This window comes from Gobio gobio (genome assembly GCF_949357685.1).
Source record: "Gobio gobio genome assembly, chromosome: 23".
NCBI lineage: Eukaryota > Metazoa > Chordata > Actinopteri > Cypriniformes > Gobionidae > Gobio > Gobio gobio.
The window spans coordinates 10,736,653-10,754,257 of NC_137119.1; the positions used below are offsets into that span (position 1 = coordinate 10,736,653).

The 17,605-nt window shown below is 44.0% G+C and overlaps 1 protein-coding gene across 1 annotated transcript in view; it reads right to left on the bottom strand.

Moving 5' to 3' along the window:
- Positions 1–3,180: 3,180 nt before the first annotated feature.
- Positions 3,181–17,605, bottom strand: part of pcolce2b (procollagen C-endopeptidase enhancer 2b) — a 29,434-nt gene continuing 15,009 nt past the window's right edge. The window contains exons 5-9 of the mRNA XM_079805479.1: positions 17,005–17,141; positions 16,706–16,869; positions 11,038–11,121; positions 7,664–7,831; positions 3,181–3,785 (exon numbers count right to left, since the gene is read on the bottom strand). Of these exons, the coding sequence (XP_079661605.1) occupies positions 3,655–3,785; positions 7,664–7,831; positions 11,038–11,121; positions 16,706–16,869; positions 17,005–17,141 (684 nt within the window). The 3' untranslated portion in view covers positions 3,181–3,654. The remainder of the gene's footprint in view (positions 3,786–7,663; positions 7,832–11,037; positions 11,122–16,705; positions 16,870–17,004; positions 17,142–17,605) is intronic.

Here is a 17,605-nt window from a genome sequence, read left to right on the forward strand (position 1 = left end):
GCGTAAAGTCTGCCGTTGCCATCTTGGCAGTGCGTTGTCGCGTGTCACTCCTGGATAAATCAAAATGGGCAAAGAGACGGGACGTGGGTGGAGCTGAGGTGATGACTAATGGTGACATGTTCACACCAGACTGCGAATGAAGGGTTTCGCGCGAGTGATTTACATGTTAAGTCAATGCAAATAACGCGAATAGACATTCTGCGGCGCGAACCAATCATGAGCTTGCTCTAGTAGTGACAACAATGAGGACAAAATCATATGTGGATACCCGGAGCTGTACGTACTTTATAGAAACAGGAATAAAAAGGATCTTGCTTGGAAGAAAGTGAGTGAGGAGGTCGGACAATCTGGTAAATTGTAAAAAAAACGCTCTTTACTCAATTTCAGCTATACATAGGGTGATTTCAGGGTGATTGGGACACTTTTTGCCATTACAATGACTTGGAAAAAGTGTCCCAATCACCCTGAATTCACCCTATTGATACGACAAGCTAGTTAAAGCCAGCAAATTGGGCTTATTCAGCCATTTCGCAGAAGCCTCTCCAATGACGCAAATTCATGTCTGTTGTGTAGTGAATGTCACACACGAATGAAGCCCAGGAGGAAGGAGAGACATGCTGTCGAAGAGCCCTCGCTGCTGAGGGGGATCGCGGTGCTGAGGAGGTCGGGCAGCGCGGATGGGTGAAGACCGCGAGGAGCTGTTGCTGGAGCTAGTGAAGATCCGGTGGGACGGAGAGCTCGCTGCCGTGCCCTTGGGTCGAGGTGGGGTGGCTGCCGTCCTAGAGGGAGTGGAGGAGTCGCTGGTGTTCGCCGTGGGCCGGAGCCTGCGTCCATCCACCATGTAGGGGAGGAGCAGGAAGCGTGCGGGACTCGCTGCCGGCTGCCCTCGACAGGAGGAGCCACCGCCGGCCGCCAGGGGGCGGAGGAGGATCGAGCCATCCACCGAGCGTCCAGTGTCATCACATGGCACCGCGAGGAAGAGCCTCTCGGCGGGCTGAGGGCCGAGCGGCAGTGTGTCAGGGAACCGGACAAATTTTTTTTTTCTCCTCTCTTCACTCTCTCGTCCGGTCACTCTGGGGTCCTCCGTCTCCCGTTCTCTCATCTCGCTGGCCCATATCCCCGGACACAGAGATTGGGCTCCCCGGGGGGGGGAGTAGGCGTAGACAAGGGGTACTCCCCGGCCTACGAGGGGTGTTGGGGTATGTGGCGAGGTGGACGAGCGAGAGACATGGGAGGAGCGAACGAGATCGGTGTGCGTGATTGAGAATGAACGTCACCTGCGAGGCACACCGGTCTCGAGTCCTCTCATGAGGGAGCACGGAGGCATATAAGGACGAGCGGCTCCAGTGAAGGACCAGAGAGGACCAGGCCTGGATTTTAAGTTGTGTTTTATGTATGTTTTGTTTATGTATGTGCGTGGCAGTCGTCCGTGAGGGGCTGCCGCTTTTACTTTCACTTTGTTCATTTATTTTATTAAAGTTTGATGTTTATTGTTCGCCGGTTCCCGCCTCCTTCTTCCAACACAAACAAACTCCGTTACATGCAGGAAGCGCAAAAAGATGGGCTTTTTCATTCAGCGAGTCTTCAGTAATACCTTTCAATAAAATAACACCTTTTATTTTCTTCTTAAGAAAATATTTGAGAACTTCTTAAGAATTTTTCAAGAATTGCACTTAGGAACATTCTTACGAACTTCTTAGAATTTATCTTAAGAATTTTCTTAACTTCCTAAGAAGATTTTCGTGAATCCGGCCCCTGGTCCTAGTTCCCGCCCGGTAGAATGCTATATATATTTAATGGGGGCGCTGATATTATAGTAATAAAATGAAAAGTAGAATACAAAAATAACTTTTTCTGAATAAATAAAGCAGTAATGATATCAAGCGTCTGGCAGTTAACATTAGTCAAGGTATTCCTATAGGAATACGACGTCTATCACAGCATACACATATAAGCTCCTTCAGTACTATTAGCAGCTATCGCGTTTCTCCAGAGCTCATTTACCCTCCTCCTCCGTCCAGTCAGGATTTGGTATTCTAATTCCCCTTGAATCAGATTAAATTCCTGAATTATTTTGTACATTTAATATCAACATTAATGATATCTGCATACATTATGTTGGTTCTGTTCTGTTTATGATACAAAATGACAGACCTCTACATGCTTTGTAAGTGGGCAAACCTACAAAATCGGCAGTGTATCAAATACTTGTTCTCCCCACTGTATCTTCCTATTTTTAAACAGATTTAAATAATTATTTTTCCTATTATTAAATTAAATATGCATCTATTCTTATTATACCAAGCATATGACATTTTATTTACAGTAGGGTGACCAAAGGTCCTGTTTTCCCAGGACATGTCCTGGCCCTAATATAACAATGTTCTATCCATACAGAGGGGGCATACTTTAAATGTATTGAAATTAATAAGGAACCTTTGAGGAAACCTCGAGTATCATTTGAGTATCTCCTTGCCGGGCCGAGTGTCCTGGTTTTCGCTAATCAAAATATGGTCACCCTAATTTACAGCATACAATCAAGTTATCGAGTAGTGCGTTCCCAGGTGCGCAGGATCACAAAACTCGCTCCTCCACCGTGAATAAATCACCATCCGAATGTTTTATCACTGAGGTGGCATGCAAATTTATTTTTACACACTTCCACGTGAGAAACAATTACCGTCCGAATAGGGCTTATGAGTAAACTTTAGGCAAGGCTTTCAAAGTTTGTATTGAAACTTTCCTTTTCTAGCTAATTGGCAGTCATTCAGAAATGTACCATTTAAATAGCAACAGCTGTTCAGTATTCATTACTGGGACAATGACAGTCTACTTAATTCTAATGATCGGAGAGAGTGTGTAAAATGGTCACAGCTGTTTCTGCCACAAGAAATATTGAACGACTTTATATGGGGAGAAACATAAAATGCTACACAATTGTAGAATATGGCCCTTTAAAGAGTTTACTAAGGAGTTAAACGTTAGAGTAGTGCCCTGCACAGTCAAGCGCTCTGAGCCCTAGGCTATTTTAGAAATAGATGTCCTGACATGATCATGTGGACTACCTGAATACTTTCAACTTTCAACCTGAAAACTTCCTGGAAATCAACTGAAATCTGATTCTGGGTAAGAATGCAGTACATTGACAAAAATACAAACAAATACGAAATAAAAACGTCTGAAACTTAACTGATAATGAGCTTTATTTTTCCTCTCATAAAACAAATAATTTATAACTTAACATTCACTTCTAGGAATCTGTTTCTATGAAAATATTTCAATATTATCCAGCATGATTTCAAAAACAGCAAAGATGTGCTAGTTTATTGCCTTTTAGTTTGTCTAACTTTGCTATTGGATCAAAAATCTTGTAAACTGTGCCGTTCAAAACACCACAATCTTGCTCTTTACATTCCAGTTTTCTTTACCTTTCACATCTTACTACTTTTGCTCTTGCTGCCATTTTGATGCTCATCACGACAGTAAGAAGAGAAGTAGGAACCAAGAGAGCCCAACCAGGTGTGCGCCACGTGCTTCAACAGTCCTCGGCCTTCCCCGGAGAGGGCGATGAAGGAAGTTGGGACATGCAGGGCAAATATGAAGACATCGCACACCAACGTGTGCATTTCAAGACCAATGGTTGTCCGTAAGAGCTCAGCAACGTTTGTTCTTCAGCATGTTGAAGGCCCTCTGGTTCTTGGCCTTGAAAGCCATGATGAAATGATGGGGGGCGATCATTCCACGGCCCTCCTCATCTGCATGGCCCATGAAGATGTAGTTCAAACCTAGCGACACCACACAGAAAAAACCTGAATGCAGTGACGGAACGGCAGAGACATTCAGGAAGGGCTTTGGATCAGCATTTCTCTGGGGCCTCACTCGCACTATCCACTGCATATGTTTATATACTGTATATATACTGTATAAACATATGACAGTGAGATTCCGTCATGAAAAAAGACATTCTGACAGTGAGTTTGGCTTTTAACTTCATCTTTATTAACGTTCATCCTTCCCTCGTGGGTCAAAATGACCTGAAACCCTAAAATTATAAGCTTTCTGGACAAAAACAAAAGTATATAATTTCTTTTTTATAATATGTTTTATTTAATTTACCTTTAATTTACAAGATTTTATCAATAAATAATATAATTTAAGCACATTCTTTCAACTTAAATTCAAAATAACTCTCCAATGCATGCATAACCAGCTCAAAATATCTCACATTGGGTCAATTTGGGTGTCTCTGCTGACCTCTTATGGGGGGAAAAAAATCATATAACTAGATGGCCCTAAAGCTGTAATAGCAAATGAGCTGTTCCGCTGGGTCCTAAAGTCAGTTCTTGCGTTTATCTCTCTGCCACTGTGAACTAACATTAACAAACCATGAACAGCTGTATTTTTATTAACTTACGTTAACAACGATTACTTTTATTTTAGGCTATATCTTTTTAACCAGATATTCATAACCAAAATAGAACCAGCCAACCTGATGTTTTGCAAACATTTGTGGAACATTTGGATCATCTTACAAATAAATAAAGCTCACAGTTGAGTTGAGTTAGTTCAATAGCAAACCTGTTGGAAATTATTTCAGATTGTGGTAACTGACATCATGCAACATATGCTGTTTTCAGAAATGAAGTGGAAAACAACCTGAAATATTCCTTCTTTTTTTTTACACACCGAGAAGAAAACAAGCATTACTAAGAGGAACACAACTACTTATTCAATATGAGAGGTTACAATAATGTGTTTTTTCAGATGTCTTTGGCAGATTAAACTGTCTAGCACATTAAGCCCAAAGTATATTTCACTTTTTATGCGTACTAGGGTCTGTGTACAGTGTGTGTGTGATGTTTGTCATCAGCACCATACAGACGTACTGTATGCACGCAGCCCACGTTTTTTAACTGCACACACTCTCTACGTGCAGGTTGCATATGCGCATACATTTTTTATTTTGCACTAATCAGTTTGTCCACAATGTGGCAAAAGTACTGTGGCTAAGAGAGCTCAACGCTCGCAACTGAAGAAAACACGTGCAAATAAACAAAAAAACACATCAGCAAATTAAAGAAACATCTTCATCAGTTTGACAACACGTGCTGAAAATACTCCCAACGCAACCAAATACAGAAACACTCTACAAATACTCACCACGCAACCAAATACAGAAACGCGCTGCAAATACTCACAACACAACCAAATACAGAAACGCGCTGCAAATACTCACAACGCAACCAAAAACAGAAACGCGCTGCAAATACTCACAACGCAACCAAATACAGAAACGCGCTACAAATACTCACCACGCAACCAAATACAGAAACGCGCTGCAAATACTCACAACACAACCAAATACAGAAACGCGCTACAAATACTCACCACGCAACCAAATACAGAAACGCGCTGCAAATACTCACAACACAACCAAATACAGAAATGCGCTGCAAATACTCACAACGCAACCAAAAACAGAAACGCGCTGCAAATACTCACAACGCAACCAAATACAGAAACGCTCTGCAAATACTCAGAACACAACTGAATACAGAAACACTCTACAAATACTCACAACGCAACCAAATGCAGAAACACTCTATAAATACTCACAACACAACCAAACACAGAAACGCTCTGCAAATACAGAAACGCTCTGCAAATACAGAAACGTGCTGCAAATACTCACAATGCAAACAAATGCAGAAACGGACTGCAAATACTCACAACGCAACCAAATACAGAAACGCTCTACAAATACTCACAACACAACCAAATACAGAAACGCGCTGCAAATACTCACAATGCAGCCAAATGCAGAAACACTCTACAAATACTCACAACACAACCAAATACAGAAACGCGCTGCAAATACTCACAATGCAACCAAATACAGAAACGTACTGCAAATACTCAAAACACAACCAAATACAGAAATGCGCCGCAAATACTCACAATGCAACCAAATACAGAAACGCGATGCAAATATTCACAATGCAAACAAATGCAGAAACGTGCTGCAAATACTCACAACGCAACCAAATACAGAAACGTGCTGCAAATACTCACAATGCAACCAAATACAGAAACGCGCTCCAAATACTCACAGTGCAACCAAATACAGAAACGTGCTGCAAATACTCACAACGCAACCAAATACAGAAATGTGCTACAAATACTCACAACACAACCAAATACATAAACGAGCTACAAATACTCACAACACAACCGAATACAGAAACACTCTAAAAAACCAAGTGCGAAACCAAGTGCAGAATTGCGCTGCAAATACTCACAACGCAACCAAATACAGAAACGTGTTGCAAATACTCACAACACAACCAAATACAGAAACGCACTGCAAATACTCACAACAACAACCAAATACAGAAACGCGCTGCAAATACTTACAATGCAAACAAATGCAGAAACGTGCTGCAAATACTCACAACGCAACCAAATACAGAAATGTGCTACAAATACTCACAACACAACCAAATACATAAACGAGCTGCAAATACTCACAACACAACCGAATACAGAAACACTCTACAAATGCTCGCAACGCAACCAAAAGCAGAAACACTCTACAAATACTCACAACACAACCAAATACAGACATGCGCTGCAAATACTCACAATGCAACCAAATACAGAAACATACTGCAAATACTCACAACACAACCAAATACAGAAACGCGCTGCAAATACTCACAATGCAACCAAATACAGAAACACGCTGCAAATACTCACAATGCAAACAAATGCAGAAATGTGCTCCAAATACTCACGATGAAACCAAATGCAGAAACACGCTGCAAATATTCACAACGCAACCAAATACAGAAACGTACTGCAAATACTCACAACACAACCAAATACAGAAATGCTCTGCAAATACTCACAATGCAACCAAATACAGAAATACTCTACAAATTCTCACAACACAACCAAATACAGAAACGCTCTGCAAATACTCACAACACAACCAAATACAGAAACACTCTACAAATACTCACAACGCAACCAAATGCAGAAACACTCTACAAATACTCACAACACAACCAAATACAGAAACGCTCTGCAAATACAGAAACGTACTGCAAATACAGAAACGTACTGCAAATACAGAAATGCGCTGCAAAAACTCACAATGCAACCAAATGCAGAAACGAGCTACAAACTGATGAAGATGTTTTCTTAATTTGCTGGTCTTTTTTCTATTTGCATGTGTTTTCTTCAGTTGCAGCGCGTTGCGCTCTTTCGGCCACCGTACAACGGTGCCCCAGGGCCATTGATTCATGAGGTAGTCGATGAATAAACGCAAGAGACATAATCACCTGTATGGTACAACTACAATTGACGGCTTTGTGGATGAGAGATTGTGCAGTGAACTTAGAAAGTACCCACATTTGTACAACTCTAGCCTAAAATATTATGAAGATGTGTATATTGGTTATAACTCATGGGGAGAGATTGTCCTGGTGATCTCCTGTAGACCAGAAGGGGAAGTGCAAGTCGTAAAGCGTATGTGTCAACCGCCTGTGTAAACGTCAAATGGAGTATACTTTGAAAGGCTTTGCATACAACTGTTTGCGTACGCTAGTATACTATGGGCTTAAGTGTTACTGTTTACAGCAAGCTTGAGGCAGGCACTTACCTCGTCTGACGTAGGGGCACTTCTTGCAAAGGATGACAATCTTTGTGCTCATGGTTTTGCCAGCCTGTTGGATAGCAAGGTTACCTTCCTTGTAGACATTGATTATGGAGATGGTGGCGTACATGCTACCTCCTCGCGTTACAGCAGTGATAACGGTTCCAGTGATCACTAAAAGGTCAAGAAATAAAAACAACGCTTTAGAGACCATCACTACTAATTCAAATTAGACTGAATTATCTTTATTTAGGGGCTTTCCTTTATTTCAGTATTTTTTAGCAGTGTTGGGGAAAGTTACTTTTCAATGTAATCCATTACAATATTGTGTTACTTTCTAAAAAAAATGTTTAGTTTTTATGGAAGGTAATGTTACGTTACTTTTGCGTTATTTTTTCTCACGTTATTTCTGGCAAGTGTAAAGGCCCTTTCACACCAAAACACAAGAGAGGAAAGTTCAACACTCGATTTCAGCAATAAAAACTAGGGATGCACCGAAAAACAACTAAAAGTGCGCTCTTAGAGGCTGTCAGCACACAATTTAGTCAGGCGGACTCCGAACCCCTGTACTGCATCGCGATTGTACTTGATCCACAATATAAAGATCATTACTTGAATGTGGAGAAAAAGCTGCGCACACAAGAAATGATTCAGGCCGAGTTGGATTTGGGAAAGCCGCTTGGTGATGGAGATGGCCAGGGAATGCACAGCGAAGGAGATGGAAACTCGATGGCTCGTACTACTGATGATCCGCGCACAGCCTCGCTGTATGACATGTTCGATGAGATCCTCCAAGAGAATAACCCATATGCAAGACAGAGTACAAGCTCTATGTCTAGGACAGTTATTCAGTTGTTGTGAGTTCATCCACTTTTCAATGCACCTTTTTGTTGCAGGCATACAGAGTTACATTCTTTTAACAGTATAGGCCTAATATAGGCAATTCAAGAAGGGGGCTTCAAAGATGGCCAGATAAAAAATGAATTATTTTTTTTATTTTAAGTTATATTAACTTACATTGTCCTATGTTATTATGTCTGCTGTAATGTAAAAAAAATGCTCAGTGTTAAATAAATATTTTTAAATTGTAGTTTTGTAATTAATTTTTTTCCCAAGTGTTTCATTATATTCTGCTTCGGCCAAGATTTTTCATTTCGGTGCATCCCTAATAAAAACAATTGAAAATGAAACACAAATGTGAATTTTATCTTAAGTCATTTTTGCTTGTTAGTATGGTTGAATTGGATCATCGAAGGTCAGCAGTAAAGACATTGGTTAAGAGGAAAGGTGTTATTTAACATTTAAAGGTGCCATAGAATACACTGATACAATATTTTAAATTGTTCTCTGATGTCTACATAGAAGGTATGTGGCTTAGGTAAGGGCAAAAATACTCCAGATACGGTTTTACAGGTCTATTTACAACCCTAGGATTTGTCCCTAGAATAAAATGGTCTGTTTTTGCCTAATTTGAAAGGGTCATGAATATTAATGTAGAGTTCTGCTCTGATTGGCTGTTTCACAGCAAGGCTCATTTCAGTAGCTCACTCAAGTGCAGTTATTCAGCAAAATCGCACACAGCACAGGAGGCTCGTGAGTCGTGACAGAACACAGACCCCCTGAATGACACTTTAAGCAGAAAATCTGGCGATTGCTGAAATGCAGCTTACTTGTGTGCTCATGGTTGCCAGATTCCAAATTTTAAGTAAAACACCAGATAGAATAAGTGTTCTTTTAACAGAAAAGCTCTGATTTGGGGATTTAATTACTGAAATATATCCCGAATACTCGAACGCTCCTCTTTCCCCTTACATTTTAGTCTCGTCTTTTTCCGTCAACGATATTGCATGTTTATATAGTCGCAATAATTGTTAACGAAATTGACACTAGTCAGAGCAAACTAATAACTTTGAATTCAATTGTTGCGGTATCCTGTTATAAACATCAACAATGCCTGTTGACAGTTCTGTTCTGTGGGAAGGGTATGAAAAGTGCTCACATCCCCTGCACAGCCTGGAACATAACATTTATATCCATTATCTGCTGTTTTCACTATATTGTCCTCATCTTCACAATACCTGCAGAAGTTCTGATTCGGCCGTGCAGGTCCACGTTAAAATTGCCTGGCCTTGAACATGGGCTGGTAGGCTATAAGCAAATTTGGGGATGCGTAAATATGTTACGTCACAGTCGGTGTTACGTTTTTCAGTGGTCTTTTTCAAGATTTACATATGGAGGAAACAATGGTGTTTGAGGCTCATGGAATGTTAGAACTCTTCCATGTACAGAACTCTTATTATTCAATTATGTCAAGGTAAATACAGTTTTCTATTCTATGGCACCTTTAATTATTAAGGGTTTGCGTAATATTCAGAGTTTTACTGTTTTTATTCATTTTGAGGAATACTGAATGTTTTTTTTCACAGCGCACACAACACCTCTGACCTTACTCACAATTTCTTTCAAAATGGGGATAGGAAAGGTGTCAGTCAATCCATGGGAAAACATGTAACTTGTGTTACTTGTTTGTTTGAAAATGTAACTTAAATGTAAAATTTTAAGTAGTGCGTTACTTTACTAGTTACTAGTTAGTTATAAAAAAAGTAATCTGATTACGTAACTCGCGTTACTTATAATGCATTACCCCCAACCCTGTTTTTTAGTACTTCAAATAAAATAACTCCTTCTGACAGACCAAATAGAAGTAGTAGTTTAAAAATGGTAAATTTAGGGCTTAAGCCCATTATTTGAACATTTATTTTCATAAACTTGTGTTTATCCATTTCCACAGTACATAAAGAATGTGATTAAACCAATTTGACTTGATGTGCATGTAATTTTCCACCTTCATTCACATTCAGGTCTTGTTTCTCAATGTGACTATGATCTCCACCAACCACAGAGTTTCCCCATATGCAAATCCAAGTAAACAGCAGAAATCATAATGAAATATCTGCTCGCTCCTGGACGTGAACATTGCAGACCTGTTCCAGGGGCAGCGACTGCGGCCAGAGAGCTCGACTGAATCAACACTCCCATTTAGCAACGGTTTATCCACAGTCCACTGCAGTCTATTTACACTAGTGTACTGTATCCCACACACAAATCCACTGTGCTGAGGGCAAAAATTGCTCAAGGAATCTTTTGAAACACACTGACGCAAACCAGCAGGCCAAAGATAGCATGCTGAAAAAAGAGCCAGAAAAACATGCACCTTGTGAAGAGTACAAGATTATAGACTAAATGTGAACAATCGCTGCTTGTTTCCACTTATTCTGATGCCCCCCACCCACAAGTTCCCACCTCACTTCGCACTTTTGTGGGTTTTTCTTCATGTGTCAGCAAAAAAGTTAGTTTCAACTGCAGAGTGCTGCTCTTACCAAAGTTGCTGGAACAGTAGTGGCTCTCAGGGGTTCCCTTCCGTTTGCATTTCTGTTGACACAGCGCTGCAGAGTACTTCAAAGCTGGAGAGGAGAGCAGAGATAGCAAAAAAAAAACTTAAAAAAGTTGTTTTACTGTAGCATGCTGACTCTGAGCCAGCAGAGTTTGTCTTTTAATATGTGCATGCAAAAAGTGAGAAAGTGTGGGTTTGGTTCCAGCTCTGGAAATTGGATTTTGAAGCCATAATCAAAGAACAAAAGGATGGAAAGTTGCCTGACTTTCCTGTCTGCCGGTTATAATATTTATTAAATTAAATAATTCAATTTTGATTAAATAATATTACTATATAATAAAAATATTAAAAACTCTGTTTTTAATCACGATTAATTACAGAAAAAATTACTTGGATAATTTTTTTTATCGATTGACAGCACTAGTTTTTAAACATTCAAGTATGAAAACCTATTCTAGTATACCCTAAAAACAAAATCAAGACTTTGAAAAAGGGCATAATATGGCCTCTGACAACCCCTATATAGAGACAGAGCATATTTAGGCCACACCGGGTGTGGGAACGCTTCTGCGTGATTGCGTCGTGAAGCACGTATGTCATCAGTCCAATAGAGAGACGGAACGTCATAGGCGGGTGAAGTCATCGACCGGAAAGTATAAAGCATCCCCTGAAACACACGCCCATAGCTTCTTTTGTCTTCAGCAAGCGCTCTGTGTCTCTGTCTAAAATTGTCAGCTCTGTGTTTTGTGTCTGAGTTCAGACTTTCTTGTTTTTTACAAAGTACATACACACTGACTTGAGAGAATGGCGAGCGAACAGCAGTTCACTAGGTGTGTTCCTCCCTGCTCACGTTACATCACGAGCGGGGATACACATCTAATGTGTGTTGTTTGCTTGGGTGAGCAGCACGCGCAGTCGGGCCCCGCCCTATCTCAGCCTTCTCCCATCAGATCCGCGGCCTCTTCTCTGGGTTCGGGAGCCCGCGCTGCGGTTTCTCCCGCCCAGGGGGCGGCCTCTGTGCTGCAGTTATCATCCTCCGAGGAGGTTGATATCGGCAGTATCGAGCCGGGGGTTGAAGATTCGCCACTTCAACCCCCGCGAGTGAGGAGCTTGTGGAGGTTTTGAGCAGAGCAGTGACCAGATTAAACATTGACTGGCCAGCGCAGGATATTAATCAGGAGAGCACCGCTGTTAAAAGTAGGCTCGATGAGCGCTTCCTGCCAGCTCGCTCTGCTCAGCCTCTGCGGCGGAGCCTTCCGTTCTTCACTGATCTCCACACCGAGGTGTCGAGATCGTGGAGGCGGCCCATGTAAGCAAGGGTTTTCAGTCCCCATACATCAGTGTATAGCAACATCGGGGGACTGAAAAGACATGGGTATGGTTCGTGCCGAGGGTGGAAGAGACGCTTGCGAGCCATCTCTCTCCCGAATCGGCATCAACCATTAAGGCTCCGTCGCTACCCACTAAACCGCTCAGAGTCACATCATCATTAGTGGGTAAATAATACTCGGCAGCAGGTCAGGCCGCCGCATGTCTGCACACTATGGCTATAGTCCAGGCATACCAGGCTGACCTGCTGAGGGACCTGGGGGAAAGCAGTGAGATCGGGGCTGATGTTATAAGCGAGCTCCGATCCTCGGCAGATTTAGCCCTAGATGTATTGGTCGTACTATGGCAGCCCTGGTGGTCACGGAGAGACATCTCTGGCTAAATCTGACCGAGATTAAAGAGAAAGACAAGAGTTTTCTGCTTGATGCGCTGGTGTCTCCTGAGGGCCTGTTCGGTGACTCCGTTGCTACGGTTACCAACAGGTTCCAGGATCCTCAGCGCTCGAGCAGTTTCTCCCTCGCAAACCCCAGGCCTCGTCTGCTGCTGTGAGAGAGCAGCAGGCGCAGAGTGCAAGCTCCTCCCATCGAGCGCAGCAAAAACAGAGCGTCGCCACCCGTGCACCCCCTCAGAAAGGGTCGGGCGGTGGGCGGTGCTCTCAGGCGCAGCCTTCCAAGGGCAAGACTGATCTGAGGACTGTAATTGTCTACCGGAAGGCTGCGTCGAAGAAGCCCTGACACCTGTGGGCTCAGGGCTGTGAGGGTTATCCCTTCTGGGGGCAGACGGTGTTCTCACGGTACCCGTCAGCCTTCAACACCCTCACAGGGTCATTCCACCAACCCCGCCCGAGTCCCGGGGCGTGGAGGGCCCTCGCGAGTCATCCGAGGATGGCCCGCCCCCTCCGAGGAGGGAGGTGGCGCTGTTGGTTCGCTGTTTCAGGGCGCTGCGCTCGCGGTGCAGAGTACATCAGAGGCCAGCCTCGAGAGGCTGGTACCCTTAGTAGATTTTGTGTCAGAGTGGGAGAATCTACCAAATATATTCTGTTGGGTCCTGCGGTTCATAAGAATTGGGTACGCCATTCAGTTCAGATGTCGTCCTCCCAATTTCAACGGGGTTCTACCCACAGTGGTGGGCCCCGAGCAGGCTCTGGTTATGTCTCAAGAAGTACAGACTCTGCTGCAAAAGGGGGCTATAGAGAGGCTGTGGACGCTGCGTTAGTCCCCTTGCGTATGCAGGGGATTCGCATTCTCAATTACATCGACGACTGGCTGATCCTAGCACAGTCAGCTCGTCTCGCGGCTCAACATCGAGATATTGTGCTCGCGCACATGAGGAGGTTGGGGCTGAGGCTCAACTCCAAGAAGAACGTTCTTTCTCCGGTCCAGAGAATAACGTATCTAGGCGTGAGTTGGGATTCGGTCTCTATGCGGGCCCGCTTATCAGAGCCTCGCATGGAGTCGATCCGCTCTGCTGTGAGAGGGGTGAAGCTAGACCAGTCACTTAATGTAAAGCAGTTTCAGAGACTGCTGGGTCTCATGGCGGCAGCGTCCAATATCATTCTGTGCGGCCTGTTGTACATGAGACCGTTACAGTGGTGGCTCAAAACCAGAGGTTTTTCCCCGAGGGGAAATCCCTTTCGGGTGATCAAGGTTTCGCGGCGATGTCGCCGCTCCTTGGTCATGTGGAAGGATCCTCGGTTTCTGGCCCAAGGCCCGTTACTGGGGGCACCGTGCCAGCGGGTATCTCTGAGCACGGATGCCTCCCTTACGGGTTGGTGGGTGACCATGGGTGGTCGCTCGGCCCAGGGCTTATGGCAGGAACACCATCATTCGTGGCAAATAAATTATCTAGAAATGCTGGCAGTGTTTCAGGCTCTGAAGAACTTCCTGCTGCATCTCAGGGGCCATCATGTGCTTGTTCACACAGACAGCACATCGGTGGTCTCCTATATCAACCATCAATGGGGTCTGAGGTCTCGTCAGTTGTACAAACTGGCGCGCCTTATTTTTTGGTCCCAGGGGAAACTACTCTCAGTGAGAGCTATGTACATCCCTGGGCGGTTGAATGTGGAAGCAGACATCCTGTCGAGACAGGGGCCGAGGCCCGGGGAATGGAGACTTCACACCAAGGTGGTGGAGCTCCTTTGGGAGAAGTTCAGCAGGGCCCAAGTGGACCTGTTTGCAACGCACAAGAACACCCATTGTCATCTGTGGTTCTCCCTAACACCTCCAGCTCCTCTCGGACTGGACGCAATGGTGCAGGAGTGGCCGAGGCTGCCCCTGTACGTGTTTCCCCCGATCGCTCTGCTTCCGGGAGTTCTAGAGAGAATGCGCCGGGACGGGGCCTGTCTTCTGCTAGTAGCCCCCTTCTGGCCGGGCCGAGTGTGGTTCTCGGACATTGTGTCTCTCCTCAACGGCTCTCCCCTGGAGATTCCGCTCAGGGAAGACCTTCTCTCTCAGGCGGGCGGTGTCTTCGTACACCCTCGCCCAGAGTTGCGGAAGCTGTGGGCTTGGCCTCTGAGGGGGCCCAGCTCATAAGTTCTGGTCTCTCAGCTGAGGTTGTGGAGACCATTCTACACTCTAGAGCTCCCTCCACGAGGAAACTGCGGTGCTGGAGTTCCTGCAGGAGAGATTCTCCACTGGGTTAGCTCCTTCCTCACTGAAGGTGTATATGGTGGCCTTAGCTGCTTATTACACTCCTTTGGGTGGTGTTTCTTTGGGGCGACACCCTTTAGTAACTCGTTTCCTCCATGGAACCTTGAGGTTAAGACCTGTTGTGCGCACCAGGGTGCCAGCCTGGGATTTGGCCTTTGTGCTTCAAGGCCTTTCCGAGGCTCCCTTTGAGCCGCTTGAGGAAGTTTCAGAGAAGTTTCTTACTCTTAAGACTATCTTTCTGCTTGTTATTTCTTCTTTGAAAAGAATTGGAGATTTACAAGCCCTTTCGGTGGCACCCTCGTGCTTGGAATTTGCTCCCGGTATGGCCAGGGCCTTCCTGTCTCCTAGGCCGGGTTATGTTCCTAAGGTTCTCACTAACCCAGTGAGACCTATTGTATTTCAGGCTTTCTGTCCTCCGCCCTTTGTGACGTCAGACCAGGAAAGACTTAATCTGCTTTGCCCTGTTCATGCACTAGACTCTTATGTCCACAGAGCTGCCCTGTTGAGGAGATCTGAACAGTTGTTTGTGTGTTACGGGTCACCCTCTAGAGGGGGACCGGTTTCTAAGCAGAGGATGAGCAAGTGGGTGGTCGAGGCCATTTCATTTGCTTATGTGGCGGCCAGACAGCCTTCTCCTTTGGCTGTCCGGGCCCACTCAACTAGGAGTATGGTGGCCTCTCAGACTCTCTGGGGCAGGGGCAGGGGCTTCCCTGCAGGATGTTTGTGATGCGGCGGGATGGTCCTCGCCGTTCACTTTAGTCAGGTTTTATGAACTAGACATTAACACTACTCCGGGGGCTCGGGTGCTCGCTTCCTGATTACACAGGCGGGCATCCAGCTCCTATGGGGGAGTGGGTAGTCTCGTTCCCAAAGCGGTGACGCAGCTCGAGTTCCCATGAAGGGGAACGTTTCGGTTACGTCTGTAACCTTAGTTCCCTGAGTAGGGAACGAGACACTGCGTCACCCCTGCCATACTCCCTGCATGCCCGCGAGCGCTTTGCTTCATCCTTTTTCAGAAGCTATGGGTGTGTGTTTCCGGGAATGCTTTATACTTTCCGGTCAATGACGTCACCTGCCTATGACGTTCCGTCTCTCTATTGGACTGATGACATAGGTGCTTCACGACGCAATCACGCAGAGGCTTTCCCAAAGCGGTGGCGCAGTGTCTCGTTCCCTACTCAGGGAACTAAGGTTACAGACGTAACCAAGACGTTTTTATAAGCTGTCGACCCAAAAAAAACGAGCGTTTAAGGAGACTAAAGTGGATATAGGCAATAAGACATGAAGCATCAGCAGGAAGAATGAGTCAATTTTAGGATCCAGACACTCAGTATGCCTTAGTATGTGTGTAGTAAACATTTTTGTTACTGTTAAGTCAATTTCAATTTAAGTCGGCTTATAAAAACTTCTGGGTTTTGTTTAACTTGTTTGCTGAACACCTTGTCACATATCAGCTTGTAGTCATTGTTCTGTTTTTTGTTATAAGTCCGAAATTACAAGGAGGCAGCCTCACGCAATACAAAGTCAATGGAGATTGTCTTCTACAATCACCCCCCCGGTGGGTGTGGCCTTCAGATTATGACGTGTGTCGCTCTGTCTGTATTGTAGGCTAACATTAAACTCACCAAACACATACAGTATGATTAGGGAGCATGTTTTGTTGGTGGTACTTACGTATAGGTCTGGTGGTAGTGGGTGGTGCTGTCGTGGTTGGTGGAACGGTTGTGGAGGGAAACTTCTTGGGTCTAAATTTATAATGACCAATAAAGCCGTCCGCTGTTAAACTGAGATCTGAGAGGAACTGAATGAAGAGCTGATTCCCCTCTGAGAACACGGGCCTAAAGCAGAGAGATACACAGAATGTGAAGCACAAATAAAGAAGTGTTGCTAATAGCAGCATGTTTATATCTTGAATATAGAGCAAAGGACTGATGTAATACATTTCATATGATATATGATGCATTGATACATACGCTGGTGGGCTGTCTCCACAATATTTCCCAATTCTTTTAGCATCGTTGATTTCTCCACCATTAAAAATTGCTACGTAATCATAACGGCAGTAGTTGTCCCTCTCCACATCGAACTTTTCAAATTTGACCTCTATAATCTGTGAAAAAGGACAAGTGTTTTAGCTATATGAGAAAAACATGAATATCTGCAATACACTTTTAATCAATGGTACTTGTAAAACTGACCCATTTTATTATATTATAGTCTGATAGCTTAGAAAAATAATTGCTCAGCATATTTCGAGGTATCATTCGTGCCTGTACTTAACTCAAGTCAAGTCACATATATATTATAAATACAAAGTTCTGTCATGAAACTCTAGATGGCGCAGGCTAATAGGTCCTTTAACTACCTGTTTGTAATCACATAGTCTTCTTTAGGGCAAAGCTGATTGGTTCCTGCTGTATCAGTAGCCAATGAGCTTGCATGCTCAACCTTCAAATAATCAGGTAGCATTTGCCTTAGCAGTGCAGCGTGCTTTCAGAAACCCTCCACCTCCCCCAGCTCCACCTGTATGGATCTGCTACGGGTAATTCATGTACGCTCGATTGTACAGCAGCA